Source organism: Enhydra lutris, unplaced genomic scaffold (genome assembly GCF_002288905.1).
Source record: "Enhydra lutris kenyoni isolate GAN:26980312 unplaced genomic scaffold, ASM228890v2 scaffoldscaffold2, whole genome shotgun sequence".
Classification (NCBI taxonomy): domain Eukaryota; kingdom Metazoa; phylum Chordata; class Mammalia; order Carnivora; family Mustelidae; genus Enhydra; species Enhydra lutris.
Window position 1 is genome coordinate 7144161 of NW_019154086.1, and position 25259 is coordinate 7169419.

Below are 25259 nucleotides of genomic sequence, written 5' to 3' on the forward strand. Positions count from 1 at the left end.
AAGTGGGCCAGGGCCTTGGCTAAGCCTGCAGCAAAATGTCCAGCACCCTGTGAATAGAAAGGTGTCAGTGGATTTCCCCCAAGTGCCTTGGTTTATTCGATTCCTGCTGTGTATGCATCGAGCACCATTCAGTATTTTCCTATATATTTTTTCTTCTCCTATATTTTATTTAAACTTCTAATTTTAACTTTCAAACTACTAATGAAAATATTAGCTGATATTTTTTAGTATGTCCCATGATCTCGGCACACCCTTTACATTTATTCACTGACTGAATGTTTGTAACAATCTCGTGAAGTTGGAATGATTACTATACCTTCTTACAGATGAGGGCACTGAGGCACAGAGAAGTCGACCGGTCCAAGGTCACAGACTAGGAAGCTGGGCTTTGATTCTAAATCTTCAGCCCTTCCCACTCATTACCCCCTGGTCACCCCAGGTTCTAATTCACAGTCTGGCCACACTGGCTTAGATCTAGGGGCTGCTGCCCAGGTCCCTCTCCCTGGGGCCACCCTGGAGGAGTGGGATACTGTCAAGTGCTGAGGACAGCCTAGAGCAGCTTACTTTCCCTAACTGTCTCTACTCTCTGAGTTTAGGCACAGCGAGGAGCATGAAATGGGGCATTTGGGTCTGCAACTTCCCCTCTGGGGCAGATGGCATAAAGGGAGGTTTGCCAGAGCTGCTCCTCCCCAGCCTCAATACTACCCCCTACCCTCCACTGGCTTCCCTCTTTAAGCACTAACTTGGAAGATCTAATTTTCTGCCCCCACGAGTGTGTAATTAAGACTGGGCAGATTAAGACCTCGCTACCTCTCATTCCTGATCTGCCCGCAGAAAAGCCAGACCCCTCCTGAGTACCCTCATTCTTTCTCTGCACTAACCACTCCCCACCCCTCCTTGCACTCCTGCTCAGAGGTCTTGAGGACTCATCCCAAACCCCACTGAGACACAGGTTAGCTGGGTTAGGTGGCCCAGGTAGGAATGCACCTTCAAGAATGGGGTGCCTTCAAGAAGGGGGTGGCCTTAGTGCTTCTGGTCTTTGCATCCTTTCCCCCACCTCTTCTCAGTCATGGAAGCTCTAGCCAGTGTAGGTTGGGTGGTTGGGACGGGAGGGTCTTGAGATTGAGGACGTGTGAATCTGTGAAGCTGAATGAAGGAGACTTGGGGACCTGCTGTGGGTACAGTGTGGGTAAGTGTAGTGTGCCCCTGTCTACTGTTCCAGTGGTTAAGTGAAAGGAGAGAGGTGTGCACAGGGCAGTACAAATCTGAACACACTTGGGGGCGGTACCTGCGATGAGCTGTACAGGGCACAGCCAACAGAACAGCTTACCTACCCCGCCCGGATTTCTGGATTCAAGATCTCCCTCGAAATCTTCACCCTGGGGCACACACACCAAGTGCCGCTGAAGGGGTGGGCACTCCTCCCAGGGCACTCGACGTCCACCACCCCGCCCTCCGGACCCAGTAGGTGGCGATTCCTTACCCCTTCGGGGGAGCCCCCATCCCAGACTCCCACTAACAGTGTTAACGTGACGGAGTAGGGGGACTGAAGGGGTCAGTGCCGGAGCCTCGCGCCACCGGCCCTCCCTCACCTTGGAGCCTCAGGAGCAGGAAGTGGCCACTTGAGCAGGCGCTTGGAGCGCCCCTCCTCTTTATCTGAACCTTCGTTCTGGGAATGCGGCGCGGGGTGTGCAGGACGCCACTCAGCGCCTCGTCCCCTCTCCCGGCCGCCCGCGACACCTCGCGCCGTTGACAGCTCCGGCGCCTGGGCCCAAGGCCACCTCGGACCCGCGCACCGTCCCCGCCCGCAGCAGTCCCCAGCCCAGACAGGAGGGCTCGGCAGAGGAGGTCCGTGCCCACACCCCTCGCTACCCTCTCTCCCCGCCCGGGGGGGGCGCCGCGGGCCGAGCCTGGCGGGGCGCCCCTCCCCCGGGCCAGCCGCTGCAGCGCGACGCTGGGCTCCGTGGGGGGAATACTAAGGAGCGGGCGCGGCGGGAGATGAGGGGCGCGGGAGCGCGCAGCCGCGGGGCCGTGAGCGCGCCGGGGACTGCCCCCGCGCGCCGTCCGCTCCCCTGCCCCCGCTCCCGGCTCTCAGGGCTGCAGCCCAGCTGCCCAGGCGCTGCACTAAGCCACAGCCTCCGAGCTCGGGCCGCAGAGACCTGCTCCTTTGCGCCCTAAGTAGCTGCCCCGCGCCTTTTGGCCTGCGGCGGCGCCAGCCCTGGGCTACATCCCGCGCCGGGAACTCTGCCCTGCCAGATGACTGGGAGCTGTGCGGGGCCGCGAGGCGTGAGCCCCGAGATATACGGGGCTTTGCCCACGCTCCTCCCCCTACCGGGGCCGGCCCAGACCCTCTAATTTAGGGTATGCGGGTACTTGGAGACATGTTCCACGACCAGAAAAGGTTTAAAGCCTGGAGAGTCCCCCTGACACAGGGAAAAAGGCCTGCACTTGCCCCCCAACCCCCGCCCCCAGCCAGTCCGGTGTGTTTCTGTATCCAAGGGGACTCTGAGGGCCCCCCATGATTTCTCCTTTGACATTTCCAGAAGCTGTTTTTCTAATCCTCCTCCTGGTTCTTGTTATTTATCCTCCGAACCTTTCAAGTGTGCAAGGCAGTCTCTGGGTGGGAATCCCAGCCCCAGGCCTCACTTACTGGCTCAGCGACTTTGGGCAAGTTACTTAACCTCTCCCTTTCCTCCTCTGTAAAAAAGAGATAAAAATACTTCCGTCCCTGGCTGGTTGTTGTGAGATTTAAAAAGATCCATGTATAAATGGAGCATTTTAGCCCAGTGCTGGCAGCATAGTAAGCGCTCTGTGAAGAGTAGCAGCACTTCTGGGCTGATGCTTGCTCAAAGGGGTTAGCCTCAGCATCTGAACACCAGTGTCAGCTCTCATGGCCCTTGTGTCCCAAGGTCACTTGACCCCCCACCCCTTCAGCTCCCTCAGAGACAATGGGTGTGAAAGGACTCCATAAAACACCAGCAGACTGGGAAGCATCTGCCCTGACCCCAGGAACACCTGGGCCTCAGCAGGAAGGACTCTGGGGCAGCTGGCTCTCCTGTCACCGCCCACTTCCCAGAAGTTAGATGCAATAAGGCTGAAGCACAAAAGGGAAGGTGAACCTAGAAAGACCTGGATCTGGTCTCCCAAAGACTCCAAGGAATTCTGAAGGGGGCTGGCACTGAGGGACTGTGAATTCGAGGGCAAGAGGGAATCCCGCCTTGGGAGGTGCAAAGAGAAGGGGCAAGAGAATCATCTTATTGCCTTTATTCCGCTGACGGCCCAGCGTGCCCCACTGCAGGGCACAGGGCCAAGCTTTTACACACTCATCCATGCTCTCTGTGCAGGCCAGTGCGTGCACAGACACACACACACACACAAACACACTCACATACACATCCAAACTCTGGCTCTGAGAGTCAGTCTCTGGGGGGCAAGGGGCTACTCCTCAGCCTGCCCCTGCCTGCCCTTTTATGACAGCACCAAGGGTGGGGGTGGGGCAGGGCCCTCAGCCCCCAGAACAAGTCCCTGTGCAAACTGGAGGCGCCAGCTGGCTTCAGGATGGGGTGTCACATTTCCCCATTCCCGGAGTCCCCTCCTCCAGTTCCTGAGGGAGGGACTACTCTGCCTACCTGGGGGGCCAGACCCCTGCCAGGGCTGGGCCCTATAGAACCCAGGCTTATCCTCCACCTGACCCTACCAGGACCTCCAGCACTGAAGAACAGCAAAGTCTGAGGTGCTGGGGATCCCCCACTGGAGAGCAGGAAGGCCTGGGCCCTGAGGGGCTTGGGGAGGGGTCATCACCCCCTCTCCTAATCCATCTTCAATATGAAGAGGTTTGGGGCACACTTCCTGGGGAGGGAGCACAGGCCTGGTGGAGAAGTCCCAGTTTGGGCCTTCCCCAAACTTCCATCTTCTGGGCCACAGCCTAAGGCCAGGCATCCAAAAGTCCAGCCGGCTGGTCAGAGTCCCTGCACAGTCCTTGGGGGGCACCCACCCCGTAGGGGTCAGGTGTCAGACCTGCACGGGCAGTGTCTGGTTCATCTGCAGCCGCATGTCCTGGATACTGCTGAGGATCTTCTTCTGATGGCCAGCCAAGGTGACCCCGATCCGGAGCAGGTCTCTGCAGACGAACCAAGGGCACGGTCAGTCCTTTCCCTCCTGCCCCTGACTCGGGGCCCTGCTCAGCGCCCCCTGCCCAGCCCTTCCAAATCTGAGGCACACTCACTCTGCAGTCATCTGAGCCACCAGGTCAAAGGTCGCAAATCCCGCGCTGACAAAGCTCTCCTTGTAGCGCCCCATCTTGATGGCATCTAGCCAGTCACCAACTGTCGTAAATGTCGTGTAATCCGGGACTGTGCGGTCCAGGAGGGGCTGTGACATGCTGTAGCAAGAAGAAAGACTCAGTGAATCCTAACGGCAAGGGAAGCAGGGGCAGGAGTAGGAACACAGGGCACCTGGGTGGCTCAGTTGGTCAGGTGTCCGACTCTTGATTTTGGCTCAGGTTATGATCTTGGGCTGGTGGGGTCAAGCCCTATGTTGGGCTCTACGATCAGCAGGGAGTCTGCTTGGGATTCTCTCTTTCTCTCTCTCCCTCTGCCCCTCCCCCTGCTCACATATGCGCTCTCTCTCTCTCTCTCAAACAAATAAATCAGTCTCCAGAAGCAGGGTGGGAATAGAGGCAGAGACACTGACCCAGACTGGGCACTGGCGATGACCTTGAGGCTGGCAGCATTGCGGATGAGCTTGTCCAGGGTGTTAACAATCTGGGAGAATTTAGGCCTGAGGTTCCGGTCCCGCACCCAGCAGTCCAGCATGAGCTGGTGCAGGGCTGTGGGGCAGTCCATGGGTGGGGGCAGCCGGTAATCCTGCTCGACGGCATTTATGACCTGAGAAGAGAACAGGGAAACCTCAAGTGAGCCGCCACCTTGCTCCCCAGCTGACCCCCACCTACCCGGCCACTCTGGCTGGCCCCACTCACATCCTGGTTGCTCATGTCCCAGTAGGGTCGCTCTCCGTAGCTCATGACCTCCCACATGACGATTCCATAGCTCCAGACATCACTAGCAGAGGTGAACTTCCGATAGGCTATGGCCTCTGGGGCAGTCCAGCGAATGGGGATCTTCCCGCCCTGGTGGGGGGGGCACACGCCCTTCACCCTGTGACTCGGGGCTGCTCCCCAGCCCCAAGCCCCTGCCTGGTCGGCCCCGCCCCCAGTCTCCCTCCCAGCTGCTTCCTGTACCAGGGAGCTGGTGTAGGTAGGATCGGAGGGATCATCCTCCAGGAAGCGGGAGAGGCCAAAGTCTGAGACTTTGCAGACCAGGTTGCTGTTGACCAGAATGTTGCGGGCGGCCAGGTCTCGGTGCACATAGTTCATCTCAGACAGGTACTTCATGCCCGCAGCAATGCCCCGAAGCATGCCCACCAGCTGAATGACTGTGAACTGTCCGTCGTTGAGCTGGAAGCAACAAGAAGGCTCAGGTGGGCCCATCACCTCCCTACTGGCCCAGGGCCCTCCCAAGACCTTCGTGCCTGCCCATCTGTGCCTCCACCTACCCTCTCTAAGTCCTCGGAGACCACGCCTCACCTATCCCTGTGACTATGTGCAGAGATCACTGGAAGTAAGCGGCCCACTGTGTGGCAGGTGTCTTTATACAACATCCTAATGAACCCCCGTAAGGATCCAAAGAGCTCTCACCACTCATTTTATAACCAAGGCAGCTCAGACTCAGAGAGGTTAAGTAAAGCCTGAGGTCACACAGGCAGTAGAGGGCAGAGTCGGGACCAGAACTTCGGTCTTTCTGGCTCTGAGAACCTGGCTGATCCCCTGCACCAGGCCACCTCAGTAAATAGTTGTAGACCTGAAGAGGGTAGGGTCTGTCTGGCCTTGCAGGAAGGGGTGGTCTGCCCGAGGCAGCTCTCTGGAGTAGGAGGGGGGAGAGGGGCTAGGGGCTGGCTCATACCCGGAGGAAGGAGTCCAGGGCGCAGTTCTCCATGAACTCGGTGAGAATCATGACCGGCCGGCTTTTAGTGACCACGCCCTCTAGTCGGATTATGTTGGGGTGGTCAAACTGACCCATGATGGACGCCTCGCTGAGGAAGTCCCGCCGCTGCCTCTCGGTGTAGCCCACCTTCAGCGTCTTGATGGCCACGAACACCTCCCTGCGGCCGGGCTGTTTCAGCCGACCCCGGCACACTTCCCCAAATTCCCCTGCAGGGCAGAGGGCACAGGTAGGAAGTGGCTTCTGGGATTGGCCCTATGTGCAGTGCATGCCGGCCCCTCCCTGGGGTAATGCCCCCGCCCCCGCCTCTCCTCCCCACTGTGCCCTAGGGGACTCACCAGCTCCAATCACCTCCTCGATCTTGACACAGGATACATCGATCTCCTTGGCAAACTCTCGCACAGCCTCATTAGGGTCCTCATAGGTAAAAGGGTCAATGTAAACCTTCATTCCAGGAGCAACTAGAAGAAGAAAAGGTGGGCATGAGAGGGGCCAGAGCTTTGGCCTGGGGTGGGGGACAGTGAGGGATACTGCTCACTGTTCCCATCCCTGATGGGAACACATTTCACACCCTCCCTCCTAAGTCTGCTCTGTATTCCTCCCTGCTGGAGTCCCAACTCGCCCCTTCCCCACACACTCACCGTTCCCTCCATTAGAACTAGTGACCATAAGGGCTAGACACCTAGGATTCTTATTCTTCTTTCTCCCTCATCCCTTATGTCAAAACATCTCTTGGATTCATCCCTCTCTCATTCCCACTGCCCCTGACCTTATCCAGGCCTTCAACACTCAGACTATTGCAATAGTCTCCCAGCTGGGCTCTCTGCCTCTGGACTTTTCTCACCAATCTATCCTGCATACCTGTCTCCCTAAAACAATACTCACATTGTATCACTCCCCAGCTTGAGAGCCTTTCGGATTACCTATGGTGGAGTCAAGTCCAAACTCCTCTGCCTGCGTTTCACGACCCTTCGAGGACTGGCCCCAACCACCCAGCCTCACTCCCAAGCAGCTGTCAAACCGGTCTTCTCACTGCCCCCACAGTCGGGCACTCTCCCCACCCCACCCACCACCTTCCAGAGGCTCTTCTAGCCAGGAATGCTCTCCCCCACCTCTCTAAACCCTGCTCAACCTGCCTGGCTCAGTTCAGTCCAAGGCCACCTCCTCCAGGAAGGCTTCATCTTTTCTGAACTCTTACCACCCTTTGTAACAGGAACACCCAGCTTAACACCAAACTGTTCTCTCATTTTTTTCTGTGTACGTATCTTTTCTTTCTCCTAGGATTAGCTGCCTTTGAGGAAAGGGGTCACTTCTCATGCGTCTCTGAGGCTGGCAGGAGGGAGGTGGGGGCTCAGGAAAGGGCACTTGAGTGGAAGCAGGAAGGGCTATCCGGAATAGGAGTATGAGGGATGAAATCCCAGGCAGGGCAAAGGGTATCTCTAAGCCCTGCAGTAACCAGGGGAACTTGGGGGTGCGGTGGGGGGCGGGGGGCAGGATCAGGATGAAGAGAGAAACTCACTGTATTGCTGCAGCTTCTCTGTATACTCCGAGTCAGAGCCGTGCCGCTGCTTCCTGGAGGGGGCAGTGGGGGGGCAGCCTGAGACAAGCCCAACAGCTCCCTCTGTTCAGGGGACCCTTGGGCTCACAGGAGGGGCAGGGCGCGCTGGGGAGGACCTGGTGCCTCCTGGGTCTCTGGGCAAAGGGCTCAGTGGACTCGGTCCCCAAGGGGATCTGCCGGGGATCAGGCCAGGGGCGCGGACTGGAGAGGACCTCGGCAGCGAGGAGGGTCTGGGCCCACCAAGGGCCTCTGTGGCACATGGGCTCTAGGGTATTCCAGGGAAGCTCTCGCCAGCCCATGGCAGCAAGCCAGGCCCAGGAGTACCTGAGACAGACGACAGCGATGACCACGACAGCAACCACAAAGACCAGCCCAGCCGTGGCAGACCCCACGATGAGGGGAAGCTGCTCCTGGAGCTGCTGGGCGCCGGAGCCTGGAGACCGGGAGGGAGGGGACTGGGTAAGTGGAGAAACGGAGAGTCTGAGGCAGGCAGGAACAGGAGCAGTGGGGTACGTACCTCTCTCGCTTGTGGTCTCAAACTCAGCTGGACGGCTATACTGCCCGTAGCCGGCCACGGTGCGGGCTCGCACCTGGACCACATAGCGGGCCTCAGGCCGCAGCCCGTCCAGCTGCACCGAGTTCTTCTGGCTGGTCACCGTGGAAGCAATGCCCTCACTCTGTGACACCAAGAGGGATGAAGCACCTCAGCGGCCCTGAGGCCCAGCAGTCACCCACCAGGGCCCACCTGTGGCTGCCCCAGTACCCAAGACCTGGCTCCCCAGGGCCCCTGACACCATTTGGGGTGTCCTCTTCTCACCCCAAGGCCTCCTCCTGCCCCTCAAGGCTCTGACCTTCTCAAAGTACTTCATCTCATAGTCCAGGATGACTCCATTGGGCCGCTCTGGGGGTGCCCAGGAAAGGGTCAGGCTGCTGCCTGAACTGCTGTGGAGATGGAGTGTAGGCACTTCGGACGGGGCTGAGGGAAGATGGGGCGGGGGCTCACCACGGGCTCCCCAGGACCCGGTGCCCAGGGGACCCCCGGTGGTCCGCTGGCAGGCCCTGGGCAACCGAAGTTCTGTGTGGGAGGAAACAACCCGGGCCCTACCCTCCTGCGTCCCCTCCTCACCGGCCTGGTTGGTGGTGATATTCACGGCCGCGTAGCGGGGGGGCAGAGGGCTCTTGCCCGAGACCCCGTTGACGGCCTGCACCTCAAAGGTGTAGCGTGTGTGAGCCAGCAGATGGCTGATGTGGACCCGGCGGTCAGTCAGGCCCAGCTGCCGAGGCACAAACTCCACATTGTCATCGCAGCGAGAACAGGCTGAGGTGCCCCCAGCCCCGGGGCCCCCGCGGCACTTCTTGCAGATGACGTTGTATAGGAGGTCATCCCGGCCCCCCAGGTCCCGGGGCTCGCTCCACTCGAGGATCAGTGTGGTCTCATTCACGTTGGAGATCACACCCCGGGGGGGAGATGGCACGGCTGTAGGGAAGGTGGAGGGAGAGGGCAGTGAGCGAGGGCCCCAGCACTGCCCTCCCACTCGGAGTTCCTGTGTCCAGTAAGCAGTTTCCTATGGCCTTACTCTTGTCTCTGCTTTAATAAGCAGAAGAGCTTTCCTACACTTCTCCACTAGGAAAATTCGATTTAGCCTTCAAGGCCAAACTCGAGATGTCACCACTTCTTGGAAGACTTCCTCAACTCTTCTCCTTCCTGTCCTCTGTACCCCCATAACACAATTCCTGGGCATCCTTCCAGCCCGGTACTTAGCACATTATATGGTCTTTTATCTGTTTTTGCCTGTTTCTCCCACCTGGTTACAAGCTTCTTTAGGATGGCGACTGTATCTTAGTCTCCTCTGCATCCCTGGCACCCGGCACAATGTCTGACACCAAAGACCAGAGTAGGGAGAAAACAGGGCACTAGGCTGCCCCACAGATGTGAGGCCCCCTCCACGGTTGGGGTTGGGCCAGGAGAACAGCAGTTCTACACAGTGGAAGGAGGGAGGGGCCACAGGCCCCAGTGGCTCCGGATGCCTGGCTAGGAGCTAGTGGGTGCTTACTCGGTGTTGCTGGAAAGGCTGAGCCGGCTGACCTAGACTCTGGCTCAGGGCCAGTCGCTTCTTAGCTGCACCATGCTGCACACCACACAGAACCTCCCCAAGCCTCAGCTTCCCTGTCTGAAAAGTGGCTCTTCACAGCAACCGTCTCGGCCCCCCGAGGGAAGGCCTGCAGCAGGGCTGAGCGAGGCCACGAGTTCGCTTACTGGTACAGGCACTGTCTGCAGAGTCCGAATCCGCTCGGTAGAAGTTGCTGTGGCAGGTGCAGATGCTGGCTGCTGGCGAGGTGGTGCGGCTACTGGGGGGACAGGGGAGGCAGGGCCCCTCTCCCTGCTTCGCTTTGTAACTCCCGGGGGGACAGGCTGCAGGGTAGAAGACGATGGATGTGCTCTTCAGATCAGTGAGAATCTAGCCCTGCCCCAGCACAGCTCCTGGCTCCTCCACCTCCCAGACAGTGGGGGCTCTGCTGGGATTGCCTAACCCCAGTGCGGCTACAAAAGGCCCTTTTGCCCCATGCAAACCCCACGTCAGCGGATTCCTCCCCGCCCCGCGCCCCCACCCCTACCCCAGGGCCTCACGGGCAAAGACGTCAGCCCCATCACCTGGGCAGCCTGGACTTGTCGAGGCACGGAAGGGAGAGGGAAGGAAGAGGAGGGGTGGGGAAGAGACCACTGGCAGGCTGGCAGCACCCTCTACTCTGCCAGTTTGCCCCCGGCCCTGCAGAAACTTGAGAAAAATCACCCTTCGGACCCTCATGGCCACCCCAGAACAGCCAGAGGTGGGGCCTTGTTCCCAGGACCAGCCTCTCTCCCCACCCACCAGGAGCAGGGGAGCAGCTCCTTCCTGCCCTTGGGCAGGGGTGGGGGCTGAGGAGGGGTGAGAAAAGGGGAAAAAGATAGCAGGCAGGAAGGCTGGGGTCACCAGGAGTTCAGAGGCCTCGAAGCATCCACAAGGGGCACCCCAGGACCCAAAGCAAGGCCAGAGCTGAGTGCCTGAACATCCCTTCTCCTCAGTGTCCTCTCTTGCCGTCTACACTAGGGCCCCCGGTGGTCGGCGGTGGGGTTCTGCGTATCTCTGACAGCCGTATAATTTATTATTCAAACTGGAATATTTTGAGAGTGAAAGGGGCTGCTAAGAATAATCATGGGATCATGAGCATACGCCAGGACAACCCAGACACACGAAAGCATATGGTCACTCTAACCACACATGACTGGCCCAGGGGAGGTCTTCCAGAGCGTGGAGTGCCCAGACTTGGGGCTGTGCTCTTCTCCGGGGGTACATCTCCCCTCACTAAGGTGATGTTCACCCAAACTCTTTCGAGCCAGTGGGGGAGGGGGCAGAGGCCAGGCCAGGCCGGTTGCTATGGGAACCAGCATGCATTTCCTGCCAGGGACCTGCAGAGTGTTAGCCCCTCTTCAGGCTGTCAGGCTCATCACCCCCACCCCCTTTCTCCACTTAGGAAGAGGAAGTCTGGGGCAGGCTCCCATAGAGAAGTGGAGAGGGGCCGGGCAAGGCACTATTCACCTTTCCATGACAACACCCAACGTGGGGCCTCCTAGCCAGCCCCCACCCCTGCAAGTGCCAAGGCAGAAGGGGTAGAAGGCAAGGCCCTCAGCATCTTGCCCTGCACAGCAGAGCCCTGGACAAGGCCGGAGCCCCAGCTCCCCCATTTCCTGCTCTGATACCTTGACTGTTGTTGTTCTCAGAGACCCTGCGTCCTTACTGGTAGCACTGGGGAGATAACTGGACTCTACCTTACGAGATTGTGATGAGGCTCAAATGAGAGCCCTTTGTGACTGGGTTTTTATAGCTAGAAGTCTAGTATGCTGTAAGGTCTTAGGAGTCTTGGCAAGCCACCACAGACAAGCCTCCTAATCTCCTCCTGTATGAAGTAAGGACAAGAGAATCCCTGTCCCCCACACATTCCCGAGAGAGTCACGGCTGACACTTCGGTGGTGATGGTGTTGCCATGTGCCAGGCACTGTTCCAAGAGCTTCACACGCATCAACTCACTTAAGACCCCTACAAGTCCACAGAGGAATCACCACTATGGTCCCCATCTAGCACACGAGGAAACCAAGGTTCGAAGAGTAAGTAACCTGCCCAAGGTTCCAGCAGTTCTAAGTGACAGAGTCAGGACTCCGATTTCAGGGACCGGGCCCCCAACCTCTGTGCTGTCAACTCAGCCTCTCGAGGAGGAGATGAGACACCAAGGTAAAAGGGCCAAGTGGGAGTGCCCATAGCTCTGGGGCCCAGCTGGTACGTGGCTTGGGCCCCAGTACCCCCTCCCCCATCCCCCAAGCCAGTCCCCACTCACGGCGGCACTGGGAGTCCTTGGCAGCTGGCTCGTGGCCGGCGGCACAGGTGCAGGCACCCACAGGCACCATCCACTCCCCGTCGCCGTTGCAGTAAAGCTTGAGTGGCACAGACACCTCCACAGCATTGGCAACGCACGTGCCCGGGGCGATGACCAGAGAGGTGGGCTCAGCCCCTGTGAGGGTCTCGGGGAAAAGGGCGAAGCCTGCGGTGGTGGACGCACACTTCTTGTAGAAGGCACGCACGGAGATGAGTGACATGCAGGCGCCCTGGTCCTGGAAGGCCAAGTAGAAGCCGGCCTTGGAGAGCGGCCCGAAGCTTCGCACCTTGGTGTTGACGCGGCCGGTGTCAAGCCGCGAGAAGCTCTCGTCAGGCGCGATGGTGTCCACCTTCACGTAGGGGTTCTCCATCCAGAAGGGTGAGGAGGCAGAGGCCACGTCGCTGTCGGCCTCGTAGTAGAAGAGGTTGAAGGTCTCTTTGCAGGAGCCAGGGATGTTGGGGATGCTGTTGCAGTCACGCACGGTGAACTTGAGCTCCACGTAGACGCGCTGCACCTCCCGCCGCCAGATGAAGCCCGTGCGAAGCCAGTTGTTCTGGCTGGACTCCCGCACGTTGCACACCTGGTATGTGCGGATGGGGTTCATGGCCTCATCGTAGCCACTCACCTCTTCCCACTGTGCCGGGACCAAGCGAAAAGGACAGAATGAGTGCCAGGTGCCTACGCCATGCCCAGATGCATATTTGCTTCACAGAGATGCGTCTGTGGTGAACTGGCCTGAGCATGCAGGCTACACGGGTCCAAATCCCAGTCCCTGCTCAGTGACTATGGGTCAAGTCACTTAACCTCCCTGTACCACCGTTTCCCCATCTGTAACATGGTGAGAATGAAGACATATGAGGAATAAGGGACTTTACATGAATAAAGAACTGAGAGCACTTGATAAGGACTATGGGACTATCAGCTATAATATTTGTTATCTTTATGCCTCAGTTTTGCTGTCTATTAAGTAGGGCTGATTAGATGTAAATGACGTGGTAGGGAATCAAATCAGGTTAACATATATAATGGGCCTGTGACAATGTCCCATACAGAGCACACGTTCAATAAATACGGGCTGTCACCATCACATTTAACCTTCACTGCAACCCCATGAGAAGGTATATCTGTTGTCCCCATTCTATGGAAGAGGGAGCCAAGATTCTCCGAAGTAGAGACTTGCCCAAGGTCACAGTCAGGTCTGATGAATGAGAGCCTGGAATGCCATCCCACCCCAGGGTTTCAGAACTCAGGGGGGTTGTGAAGTCCATCTAGGGAGGTTAATTAGAATATTTTAGAAATGTCAGAACTACAGGAATTTAACCGCTAAGAAATGGAAGCCCAGAAAAGTGAACTGCCTTGCTAAAAGTCACAAAGCAAGTTAAAGATCTGGAGCCAAGGTTTCCTGGTCCCCAAGCCAGTGACCTACTGGAGGAGGGAAGGAGGGAGATGGTTGGAGAAGACAAGCAAAGCACTGTCAGCCAGGAGAGGGATGGTGACAGGCTGAAGGCGGGCTGAGGGGTGGGCAGAGGGAGAATAGGACAAAGACGGTGTGTTTGGGGAGGAGGACACAGGCAGACTGAAAGCTGAAAGGGTGAGAAACACCCATAGGCAAAGAAGGAAAGTGACAGGTGCAGAGGACGGGAAACTGATAGGCAGGGAGCAGAGGCAGCCCTTCTCCAGCCCTGGTGAGTAAAGGGGAATGAACACTGACGGAGGAAGTGGCCCCCGACACTCAGGGGAGATGGTGGGGAAGGCTTACCCCACTTTCTGGATGAGATGTCCATGCCAACTCTGATGTCACCCACTTTGTGTCCATGAGGGTTTCTGGGGAGAAAGAGAAGAACAGAGGTCAGAGGCCATGCTCAGGGTGGGGAGAAGGAAGTTGTCCAAGAAAGGCCAGGACACCAGAAAGTGATTCCCACCAGGCACTACCCCATCCCACCCTACCCCCAAGTCCTCGAAGCTCTCTGCCACCTTTCCCTGGAGAAGAGCCTGCAGCCACATCCCAGAAACTTCAGACACCAAAGATTTGAGCCATCAGGTTGTTGGAGATGCGTGTCTACTACTGACCCCAGCCGGGGTCATAGAGGCAAAAGCCAGGCCCAGTTCACACACCTACAGGCTTGGCTAATCTCCACACAAAGGGGTAGCAGGCCCTTTATCTTGGAACAAAGGACCCTGTGCTTCAGAGCCTGCTGCCCAGGCCTCCCCTGACTCCATTCTCGCCACAAAGGCCTGGCACCACACATGCCCAGGGGAAGGGGCGGGTGGTTACAGGGCAGAGCCTGCTCCCAGCCAGCCTCCCACTCAACCACCTCTGGGGGATGGGGCACGGATACTCTCTGAGGCTGGGCTGAGGGCCACCAAGACCCAGACCAGCTCCTCAAGAGCTAGTTCAGTTCTTGCCACAGTCCTTGGATAAAGGTGCTGTCGGTGCACCCCTTTTATAGGTGAGAAAACTGAGGCTCAGATAAAGTCAATATATGGCCTAAGGTAAAACTGCTAGGACTTGGGGTAAAGGGTTGAAAGGTAGCTGACTTGATAGCTAACCACTTAACCAGAGCACTCTGACTGTAGTGTAAAGGGAAGAAGAAAGAAAGGAAGAACAGAGAAAGCCTAGAAAGCTATGTAACCTTTAAGTCCCAACCCAGCTCTCAGCCACCCTGCCCTGGAGAAGAGCCTGCAGCCACATCTCCAGAAATGTTAGACACCAAAGATTTGAGACATCAGGTCAGCCTCCTCCAGGAAGCCTTCCTGAACCACCAAATTAATGTTAGATGCCTTCCTCTGTGCATCCAGGGCCCGGAGCCTTGTCACAGTACTGATCCTATTCTAAGCTTCAGTTTCTCATCTGTTTCCCCCTGCTCAGCCATAGGAGGGGCCCATTAATGTTTCTGACATAAAGTCAATCCCCGAGGAATCAGGTTCTGGGTTCTGGCTAGCAACTCTGCTCTCTGAAAGGAGAGGGATGCCAACTCCTTTCTTAGAGCCTGGGAGACTTCCCCTCTGCCCTGAGCTGGAAGAGGGCAGGTTGGGGCTGCCCAGGAGGAGAAAGACCCAAACCCCCCAGATTCCAGGCTTATGGCCTTCACTGATTTCCTGCGCTCTGGGTCTGAGCTGAGGATGGCGGGTGAGGTGGTTGTGGCCCAGACCCTCATGCAAGGCCAAGTTGGGGAGAGGCTCCCTCCTCTTCCATCAGAGATGGCTGGTCCCTGGAGGACCCAGCTGCAGGGTGAGCCGTCCCAGCCTCATGGGTCAGTGGCCCGACAGGCCTCTCTGGCAGACAAACAGACACAGACAGACATCTGGCAGGGGGCTAAGGGAGGCAAGGAGAGATGGGCAGAAGCAGGGGACCAGAGACAGGCAGGGAGAGAGGTGGTGGGGCAGGGGCCTCGCCGAGGCGGATGGTGGGAGCCTCAGAGCTGGAAGGATGTGCAGAGCCACTGGCTAGGACCAGACAGTGCGGTGACCAGTTGAGGACTACAAAAGGCGGTGAGGTGGAGAGACAAGGAGGCCCGAGGAGACAGAGACAGAGAGGGAGGTTTCCAAGTAGCCTCTTCCTCAGCCAGCAGCCCAGAGCGTTCCGGTCCCTAGAGGCAGGAGAGCCAAGCGCACCCCCTCCCCTCCAAGCCAGCCAGCCAGCCAGCCAGCCAGTCCGCCTGCTTGTCTGCCCGCTGCCCGCCGCCCGCCGCCCGCCACCCGCCCGCCTGAGCAGGCAGGGGCTTCCACCGCTCCCTCAAGCTGCCTCCCTCCTCCCTCTCCCTCACTTCCTTCTGCTCAGCCTGTGCCAAACCCATCTGGAACTGTTTAAACCCAAATATTCAGCCCCCTCCCCCCTCCAGCCAGATTCCTCCACAGTTTAAAACAAGCCCTGTGCTGGTTCTGAGAGGACGATGGGGCTTGGAGGGGCGGGAGGGGATGGTGGGGAGGGGGAAGGGAGGGGGGAGGCAGGGGTGGAGGGAGGCTCTTCATTTCTGTTTAATTTCTGGGGAGCGGGAGAGGGAGGGGGCGGGGATCGGCCCTTGGCCATCGCTCAGCCTTGGCCATCGCTCAATCTCAGCACATTTTTCCCATTAATGAGGAGAGGACTTGGATTTCGAGTCATGTGTGCCCGAGGAAGGGCTCCGGTCACCCTGGTGGGGAGGGGGCTTGCTCTCTGGGGAAGGGGAGGGGACTGCTCCCTTCAGCAAGAGGGAGACCCTGAGGTGCCTGTGTCCCAGCCTCAGGAAGGGCACAGAGGGGTCCCAGAATCCATCTTTGTGGCATTGGGAGGGGCAGACCCAACCCAACAGAGCCCACCTTTCCTCGGGTACATGTGTGCCACACACGCGTACGTGGACGCGAGCTGGGGTGAAGTATATGAGGTTCCAGAGGTAAGGACAAGAGAGGGCTGAGAGAGCAATCCAAACTCCTCAGCTGCCAATCGCACCCCCATCCTCCTCGCCCCCCATGTGGCTGCTGGAGGGAGACCAAAAGGCCGGCAGCCACTCTGTGGTACCGGGCTCTGTCAGGCCAGAAACGCCACCGGCCCTTCCAAAGTGAGCAGGGAAGTGGACAGCAGGCCTGGGGGCTTTCCAGGATGGGGCTTCAATGCGCAGAAGTAAACCAGCACCCCTTTCGGGTTTCCAAAGGGCCACAGAGAATGGACACGTGGCGCAAATCACACACACAAGCACTCCCCAGTTCTCCATGGCTGGGCTCATTCTCTGCCGTGGGGGCTAAAGAATGACAGGTCAACACATGTGGTGGACAAAACACACAAAGCCACAGCCGCCCGCAAACACACACACACACACACACACACACACACACACACACACACAGCTTCATACTCAGCCATGGTCTGTCTTTTTCAGACACACAGACGCATATGGTACAAACAGATCTGTCTTCCTCAGACACATAGAGTGAAGCCCTCCTTTACACAGATTTGGTTTGCCTTAGGCAAACACTCACTCTTACAGTCTTCACGTGTGCGGATTTCGAGAGACATCTGTGTACGGAGGGCACGCACACCGAACGGTGCGTTCTCCTTACACACCCAACTGCACACGATTGCCAGCCTCGAGTCACAGTCTTGAATGTAGTCAAGTGCAAATGCAAACACCAGCTTCTCCATACAGACGCAATGACGGGCTCTCACTCAGCCACACATGAGCCTGGGCCGCATACTCATATGTGCCCCGGAAGCTCGCAGACAGTGCTGAGGCCAGCACCTACAGTTTGGATAAAGCCTCCAAGGCCCATCCTCCACGCACACGCAACACACACACACACACACACACACACACACCAAGCATGTTCTTTCTGTGAGCTGAGTCTCCAGGTGGGGTGGAGGAAGGGCCAGGAGAAAGCAGCGTCTGCTAAGAAGAGAGAGGGACTGGACCAGTCTTGGCCAGAGGTGCAGGGAAGGAGCAAACCCCAGACCTGCTTCCTATGGCCCTGGCCCAGGCAGGAGCTGTCACCAGTCCCAGTCACAAGGCTGGGGGCAGGGCAGGGGTATGAAGATGGTTCTGGGTGTGGCAGGGTGTGGCCTCCCCAGGTACGGCCCTGCCAGCACAATGGCACTGTCCCCAACACTGAGCCCCTACAGCGAGGGGGGGGAGGGCATCACGAAGAGACTCAGCCCCAGGAGCTTTGGGCAACCCTTCCATACATACTGTTGGGTACCCAACAAGAAGAGAAGAGTATCATGGGCCCCCAGTCTGTGTCTGACAGCCTCCCTGGGCAGCTCAGGTATAGCTGGGAGCCAGCCACCAATCCCAGTAAAGGGCCAAGTCCACACAGCTTTATGGGGCTGCCAGACTCCATAGTACCCCAAGTCACAGAGAACACACTGCTCTGGGTCAGTGAGACCCAGGAAATCAAAAAACCCCCAAGACAAAAGCAAGAAGCCCAAGCTCCAGATGAGGGACTTGATGGCAGTGGGGAAGGTCATGCTCCCGGGCAGGTGGACAGAGGGGCAGAGTCTGGACAAGGAGGTGCATAGCCCTGCCTGCAAAGAGAGGGAGAAAACCCCATGCCAACCCTGAGTTTGTCCCCCTCCTCCTTGAGGGGCTCCTCACTTCGGCCAACCAACCCAAGGGATCTGTCCCATCTTCTCCCTGCTTGTCCCTACCTGTATGTAAGCAAACATACATGGGTGTACCAAGCCGCACACTCAGGGTGGTCAGCCTGAGGAAGAAGGGAGCCTGGGTTGGGGGGAGGGTTGCTATGGGACCTAGAAAAGCCTAACTCACCCCAAGTTACCTCTCCCTTTCTCTGCCCATGGCCCTTGATGCTGGGATGGAGGGGAGGGGAGCATCTCAAAACAGAGAACACATTTTGTTTTCCATTCCTCCCCTCAGATCGTGGGGATTTATAATTAAATAAACCTGAGAGGGAGAAGGGAGGAGAAAGCACAGAGCAAGGAGCCCAGATGCCTCCATGTTCGTCCATGCCCCCACCCTAGTCCTGGCCTTGTCAGCCAGCCAGCTGGGACCCAGGACAGATGGACAGCTAGCCCTTTGCTGGCATCCCAGCCACAGTGTGTCTGGCCAGGGGTCTGGGGGTAGGAGGCAAGAGGACATCTGGGGCCAGGGCAGCCCCTAGGGGCAAGGGGCCTCTCCACCCCATCAGGTGCCCAGCTGTACCCAGTCCCCCCCACCGCCCCCCCCCCCCCACCTCCCCAGCTGCCCAATCCCGACAAACCAGTTTGACTCAGCAAAACAGGCAGGGCTACAATTTTCAAACTATGCAGGCCTGGTGATTCAGCCTCTTCATGCTGTTTAATTAGTGTAAGGCCGGGTGGTGGAGGCCTTGCCTTGCCCACGGCAGCTTAGGCTCTAGCTCCCTGCTGCTGAGGCCACAGAGCCGGTGGCGGCAGCAGCTCTGGCTGAAGGGAAGGCAGTGACAAGCAAACTGGTTCCCCCAAATACCTGCCACTGTCCTTCAGCGGCTGCTCTGAGGTGCCAGCTTGTGACAGACAGGGATCGGGTGGGGGCCGCCAGAGGTGACTCGAGTGAGCCAGCCCCAGAAATCCCAGGCCTGGCGTCCCCTCTCAGGGAGCACCTCCTCGGGGGTCACCACTGCCGCCTCTGAGAGAGAGAGGGACACACATGCTACCTCCTTCCCTTGCACCCCACGTGCTCCGCGGCAGTCCCCACCTCTCACACCTGGCAACCAGGTCTCCCCCTCAAAAGGGTAGGCTCTCAGCAGACCTCTCCTCGGTCCCACGTGGAAGTGTCCCACGGACCAGACATCCTCCCCCCTCCCACGCCTGTTCCTGGTCTGCTCGCCTTCCGGTTCGTGGTCCTGGAGGGGAGAAGGATCTTGGCTCGGGGGACTGGGAGACGCTACTCGAAGGGAGAGTGGGCAACAAGGTGGCCCCATTTCCCTATGACTGAGGGTAAATCTGAGGGCAAAATCGGTGTGTGTTTGCATGGGGAGGGAAGCAATCAGAGGGCAAGGGGAGAGGAGTTTCTTCAACCAAGAAGGACAAGCAAGGACCCTGGCTCCATCCTCACGGAAAACTGATGAGGTCCTTGGATGCAGCCTTGGGGGACCCCAAGTGTGTAGGGAGGAAGAGCAACCGGGTGCTAGACAGCACCTAACCAGCGCATCCATGACAAAACAGTACGCACAACTCAGGTCTCCTGGCTCTAAGTATAAAGGCCCCCAGATGTGGAGAGCAAAAGGCTCCCCTAGGCCCAGGGCAAACCAAATCCTGGCAAAGCCAAATGGAAGGTTGGAGCCTACACCCCCTGCCTGTAGTTAGGGAAGCTCCTAACTAGCCCCGCCCCGTGGCCCTAGACCGGGACCACCAAGTCTTCCCACCTCACCCTTCAAGCTCCAGACATGGCTGGGGGATGGGCAGGACACAGACAGCTGCCCCGTACCCAGCTCTCATCCCATCCCAATCCCACTGCTCCCAGAGCTGAAGGGAGATGGAAGAGGGCGACAACTTGCTCTTCAGACCAATCTTCCCCCATCACCCCCCCAACCCCTTCCTCTAACCTCTCTCCAGCAGGTAAGGCACACACCAGCTTCACTTCTGCCCCTTCTCAGGGGGCAGACCCCAGGATAATGATAATAACACTTAATCCCTGAATAATAATGGCTGTGTGCTAAGCACACACATTAAGGACTCAATCTTCACTATGACTCTAGGATAGTGGGTACTACCACTATCGCATCTCAATATGAGGGAGAACTGAGTGGGGAGGCATACTTCTGTGTGGGGCCACATGCCCCAAAGCATCTCCTTTTCCTTTCATTCTCGAGCACACACACTGAAAACCCTAAGGTCTGAGATACGGCAGAAGTAAAGGAACTGGTAAAAGCCACACACGGAAAGCACCCCACACTGGCCTGGCCTCCCAGCCACCACCTACCCAGTCAGGGAGTAGCCCCAAACTCAGCTGGGGTGAGGGGGAAGGATGGACAAAGTTGGGGCCCTGCTGCCCGCTCTTTCCTGTGCTGCTACTGCTCATGGGCCCTCCGGTCAGCCCAGTCAGCCCCTCAGCTCCTCGGCCCCAAGGCCTGGATGTCAAGCTCCCAGCTATGGCCTGCCGCTGAGGGTCTAGATTGTGAGGAGTGCAGAGGAAGAAAGGAAGGAAGGAGTGAGCCTCTTTAGGCAGTCCTTGCTCCCCTGACCCAAACCACACCCCCTCCACCCCACTGTCAGCAGCAGCACCCACCACACCTGACAAGGAGGGCCCCATGCCTAGCACACACAGAGCCCCATAAGCACCTGTGCCTGTGTGGCCCCTCCTGGGCTAAGACACAGAGACACAGACCTGGGAACTCCAACAGGCTCCCTGGCTCACACCCTTGAGGCAATCAACAACAAAGCCCCACACTGGTTTCTCACGCCTGAGATCCTATCACACACATGTGGGCGCGACCTCAGTGTGTCTGCCGGGATTTGCATGTGTCCACCCGTGTGAATCGGCCTGTCAGCGCCGGTGGGCTCCGAGATAAAAGGGGCTGGGGGTTTGTAGGAACGTTTCCCAGAGAGAAAACTGGAAAGCACCAGAAGATGCCTTTCTCTCGGAACTGTGCTCTTTCTTCCTTTAAGTTTACCAGTTGTGAACATACAAACAAACCAAGTTACACAGAATTCCTATTTTTGTTCCTGTACTAAGTGACTAGATGTGCTATTAAAGACGCCAAAACTAAGTACTGTTTATATTCCAATGTCCCACAAATCTCTGTGGTGTCCTACCCTCCAGATTAAGGTCTTCTCTCTTTTAATGGTTCCAAAATTTTAGGAAACCCTGTGTGTGTGCGTGTGTCTATTGTCTGTGACCAGTGTCAGTGCCTCTCTCTCCCGCAGGCTCCTGTCAAGTGGCCACATGTGTGTGAGCTCTCCCACCAGGGCCAACAGCATCCTGTTCCCCCAAGTACAGTCGTTAGGAAGTTGGAGCTACCCGCTCAGCACCGTCTGGATCGGTTTCACACAACCTACTGAGGAACTCGGCCTTTCCCCACCGCCAAATGGGGCAAACCCCTGAACTTCGGGGGTCCAACGGAGACCCGAACATTCGCATGTCCTGCTAGAAGGCGGAGAGCCGCAGAGCAGCGCGCACTGCCTGTGGAGGCAGCACCTCGTGTGTAACTGGCGCTCCATAAACCATAAACAATAACAGGCCCCCGCCTCTCCACCCCCGCAGCCATCCCCTGACAAAGCAGGGTGCACGCACTCACACCTCTCACAGTCGACTCCAACGGGTTCCTAACCAACGCCGCCCCCCAACCTGGGAGTCCCGCTTCGCCCCCACCCGCCACAGCCCCGCGGCAGCCTCGGAGGCCCCCCGCCTCGCCGGGTTGGTCGCCCACACTTCCTCGCCTCCCCGGGCAGTTTAGGGCTCCGCTCCTCTGCGGTGAGTGCGGGGTTCTCCCCCATGAGCTCACAGCGGTTCTGTGACTTTCGGGGACGCTCAACCCGAGTCGAGCTGCCCGAGATCCACGACCCACGTACCGCGCGCGGGCCTCGGGGCCAGCTGGAGCCTGCGAGGCGGCTACGGGGGTGTCCTCCCCACCCCATCCTCCCGCCCCCGGAGCGGCGCGGGTGACGGAACCTCCTCCGACGTGCGCCCAGCCCGCATCTGACCCACACCGCGGGTCCTCTCCGGCCTACGCTCGGGCGACCCGGGCCACCGTAAGCCTCGGACGCGCCCCCCGACGCCGCTCACCTTCCAGCGCCCGGCAGCCGGCGGGCAGCAGCAGTGGCAGCAGCAGCAGCGGAGGGAGCAGCGGCAGGAGCCCCGGCGGCGGCGGCGGTGGCGGCGGCGGGCGCGCTCGGGCCATGGCCGGGGCGGGCTCCGGGAGCCGAGCCGGGCCGCGCCGGGCCGCGCCGGCGGGGCTGCGGGCACCCGGGGAAGGGTCCGCTTCGCGGGCTCCGAGGAACGCTCGCGTACGGTCCCAAGAGATCCGGGCAAGGAGAGGGTGCGATCCAGGCGGGCGGCTCCGAGACCGAGGCGGCGGCCCGAGCCTGGCGATGCCGGGGGATGCAGGCAGGTCGGACCCGCGGGAATCTGGACGGACCGGTCCAGGAGGATCCCGGGCGCTGGAGAGCTCGGAGCCGAAGAACTCCGGGAGGCGGGCCGGGGCGGGAGGGCGCAAGTGGTGGTAGTTCGGGGGCACAGTTATCCGGCGGTCTGCCGCGGGCCCGACTCGGATCCGGGGCTCCGGGTGCGCGCGCCGTCCGGGGTCCAAGCAGGGTTCTTGCAGCGCCGCTCACGTACTCACTTCTGCTGTCCCCAGCGCCGGCGCTGCAGCTCTGGGCGAGAGGGGCGGGACCGACCTCCTGCCTGTCAGCGCCTTGGCCCCGCCCCTAGCCGCGGGCCGCCCACTCACAGACCGCCAAGAGCGCGGCTTCGTCCTCAGGAGCTCTCCGCTGGAGTTCAGTTGGCGGCGCCTCCATCAGGCCCACCTTCAGGGTCTCCGAAGCCTGGAGTGGGCGGGGCCAAGAAAAAGATGAATTAGATTGGGCGGAGCGATGCTGTCAATCAGATGGAAACCCCGCCTCCTGTTTCCCATTGGCCTTTAGTAGCCGAACCGGAGTCCGAAGAGGGGCCGGTCACATACAACGAGCTGAGGGCGCCCCCCTGTGGCCCGTACGCTCCCAGGGACGCCCCCACGTGGCTATCTTTTCTCCAGGCACCTCCAGACCCTAACGTCGAGTTTAGGCGCTTCAAGGGGGGCCTATCGGCAACACATCCTGTGACCAGGGCCTTCTGTTCTTTTATTCATTCAATCATTCATTCATTCATTCATTCAGCCGTTCTCTGAGCGTAGTCTCTATTACTGCGGGTGCTACAGCAATCGACAGAGGTCTGTGTTCTCTTGGAGCTAGTTTAGTGGTGGAGGCGGGCATGAAGTCATCCCAGCAGAACATAAGACAGAGTTGCCAGAGCACATGAGGGGGATAGCTATGTCTGGCCCTGAGTGAAGGACATTTCAGCTGAAACATGAAAGATGAGTAGTAGGTGAAGGATGTGTGTTTGGAGACAGGGTCAGGATGGGGTGGCTGTTTCAGACACAGCAACCGCACTTTGTGCGACATCCAGGCGGCAAGAGAAACTGATATTCACTAGAGGAATCTGAAACAAGTTCAGAATATCCTGAGTGTAGGGTTAGAGGCTGAAAGGAGGCTTAGAAGTAGGTGTAGAGGGCCAGAGGAATTGTTTTCAGACTCATAAGGCATTCTTGAGAGCTGGAGCTTGAAGCAAAGGCTTTGCCTTACCCGCTTAGTGTGACTGCTCTGGGAAGAAGGAATGGGGGAGGCAAGGGTAGAAACAGGGAGCTAGAGAGGGAGCTGTGCAATAGCCAGGTAGAGGAACGTGCTGGTTTGAACTAGCGTGGAGACTGTGGGGATAGAGAAAAGTGGACAGGTCTAAGGTGTTTCAGGAGGTAGGATTCATGAGATTTGTGACTGAGTGGTTGAGAGGTACATGGTGGATGGAGCCATGATGGAGAATCCCCCGGGGTTTCTGGATTGGCAATGAACTTCTATCCCATTTGCTCAACCAATGTTTACAACATGCAATAAACACTCGAAAAAACAGGTCTTGTTTCTTAAGTGGTAGATGTTACTATGGCCTCATTTTACCAACAGAATTGACATCTAGAAAGGCTTGGTGACTTGCCCCAAGTCATAGTGCAAATAAGTGACAGGGGTGGGATTTGAATCCAGGACTGTATCACGTTTAGGCTCCCTCATTCCACTTCATCGGAGATCTTAGGATCACCCACATGCTTGTTAGAAACTCAGAATCCTGAGCCAGCCATTCCTCCTTGGATCTTGGGACTCAGAAACTCTGGGACATGGGGCCCAGGATTCTGCATGTTAAATAAGCGTTCCAGATGCTGCTGTTGCACGCTGGTGGTGGAGAATGACTACTGCCATGCAGCCTGTCGCTGTCCTCGCTGGAGAAACCTCCTCCCAGGAGCCGTCCCAGGGCCTTCCCCAGCTACCCCGAGATGTCTGGGGGACAGAATATAAGCGATGAGACTCTAGGTGGGCTCATACTTAATCCTCTGATCACGAAGTGCCTCAGTTCCAGTCCTGGAAGCTCCGTGGGAACAAATGAAGTCACGTTCTGGTGCCTGAAGACATGGTTCTGACAGCAGGCCAACCTCCCAGCCGGAGACAGGGTATGTGTGGGCACACAGGGCTGCAGTAAAGGGCAGCCATGAGACAGAGGGCCAGACTGCACCTTAGCCTCCAGGCTCTTCTAATTCCAGATCTGTTCTCAAGCTCAAGAGATCTCTCCCGACATCCTTCAAGGCTCAAGAGCACAGAAGGGACCTTGGAGCTCATCTCATGCAACTCTCCCATTGTAGAGCTAGAAAGCCTGAGGCCCAGAGAGAACTGTTTGCCCCACAGTCCCCTCTGCCCTGGGGTGCTGGTTGGCATTGGGTAGTATTTTGGCAGGTGTCCTGACAACAACACCTCTCTGCCGAAGCCCTGCTCGTTGCAAGGCGGATCTGTGAGGCCGGCCCTCCTGTTTGCTCAGCAGCTGTGCCAGGCGAGGCCTCACCCTGGACAAACACAGCCTGCCGGGCAGCAGGCACCAAGCTCCTTTGTTCTTGGGCCTGATAGCAGGGCCAGCAGGTAACAGAGGGCCCGTCACCGGATGTTGGCACCATGGTTCCCACGGGAATGCTTCCTGATCAAGAGGCCGACAAGCTGAAGGGCACCCAGGTACTGGCTCCAACAGCCTGGGGCAGGTAGGCGACCACCTGGCAAGAGAGCAGACATGAGTGGGGAGCAGGTGGAGGCATGGGGACCAAAAGCCAGGCCAGAT

General features: G+C 58.2%; 1 protein-coding gene across 1 annotated transcript; it reads right to left on the reverse strand.

The window, feature by feature from the left end:
• Positions 1–3249: 3249 nt before the first annotated feature.
• On the reverse strand, positions 3250–22685 carry LOC111147702 (EPH receptor B3). Its single transcript, XM_022503938.1, has 16 exons — positions 22143–22685; positions 13727–13791; positions 11929–12601; positions 9815–9970; positions 8684–9034; positions 8409–8533; positions 8075–8234; positions 7882–7990; positions 7519–7571; positions 6338–6460; positions 5961–6208; positions 5240–5455; positions 4979–5128; positions 4693–4886; positions 4226–4381; positions 3250–4120 (listed from the first exon to the last, which is right to left on the reverse strand). The coding sequence occupies exons 1-16, from the start codon at positions 22255–22257 to the stop codon at positions 4012–4014; spliced, it is 3003 nt and encodes a 1000-aa protein (XP_022359646.1). The 5' UTR covers positions 22258–22685; the 3' UTR covers positions 3250–4011.
• Between the last annotated feature and the right edge of the window lie 2574 nt (positions 22686–25259).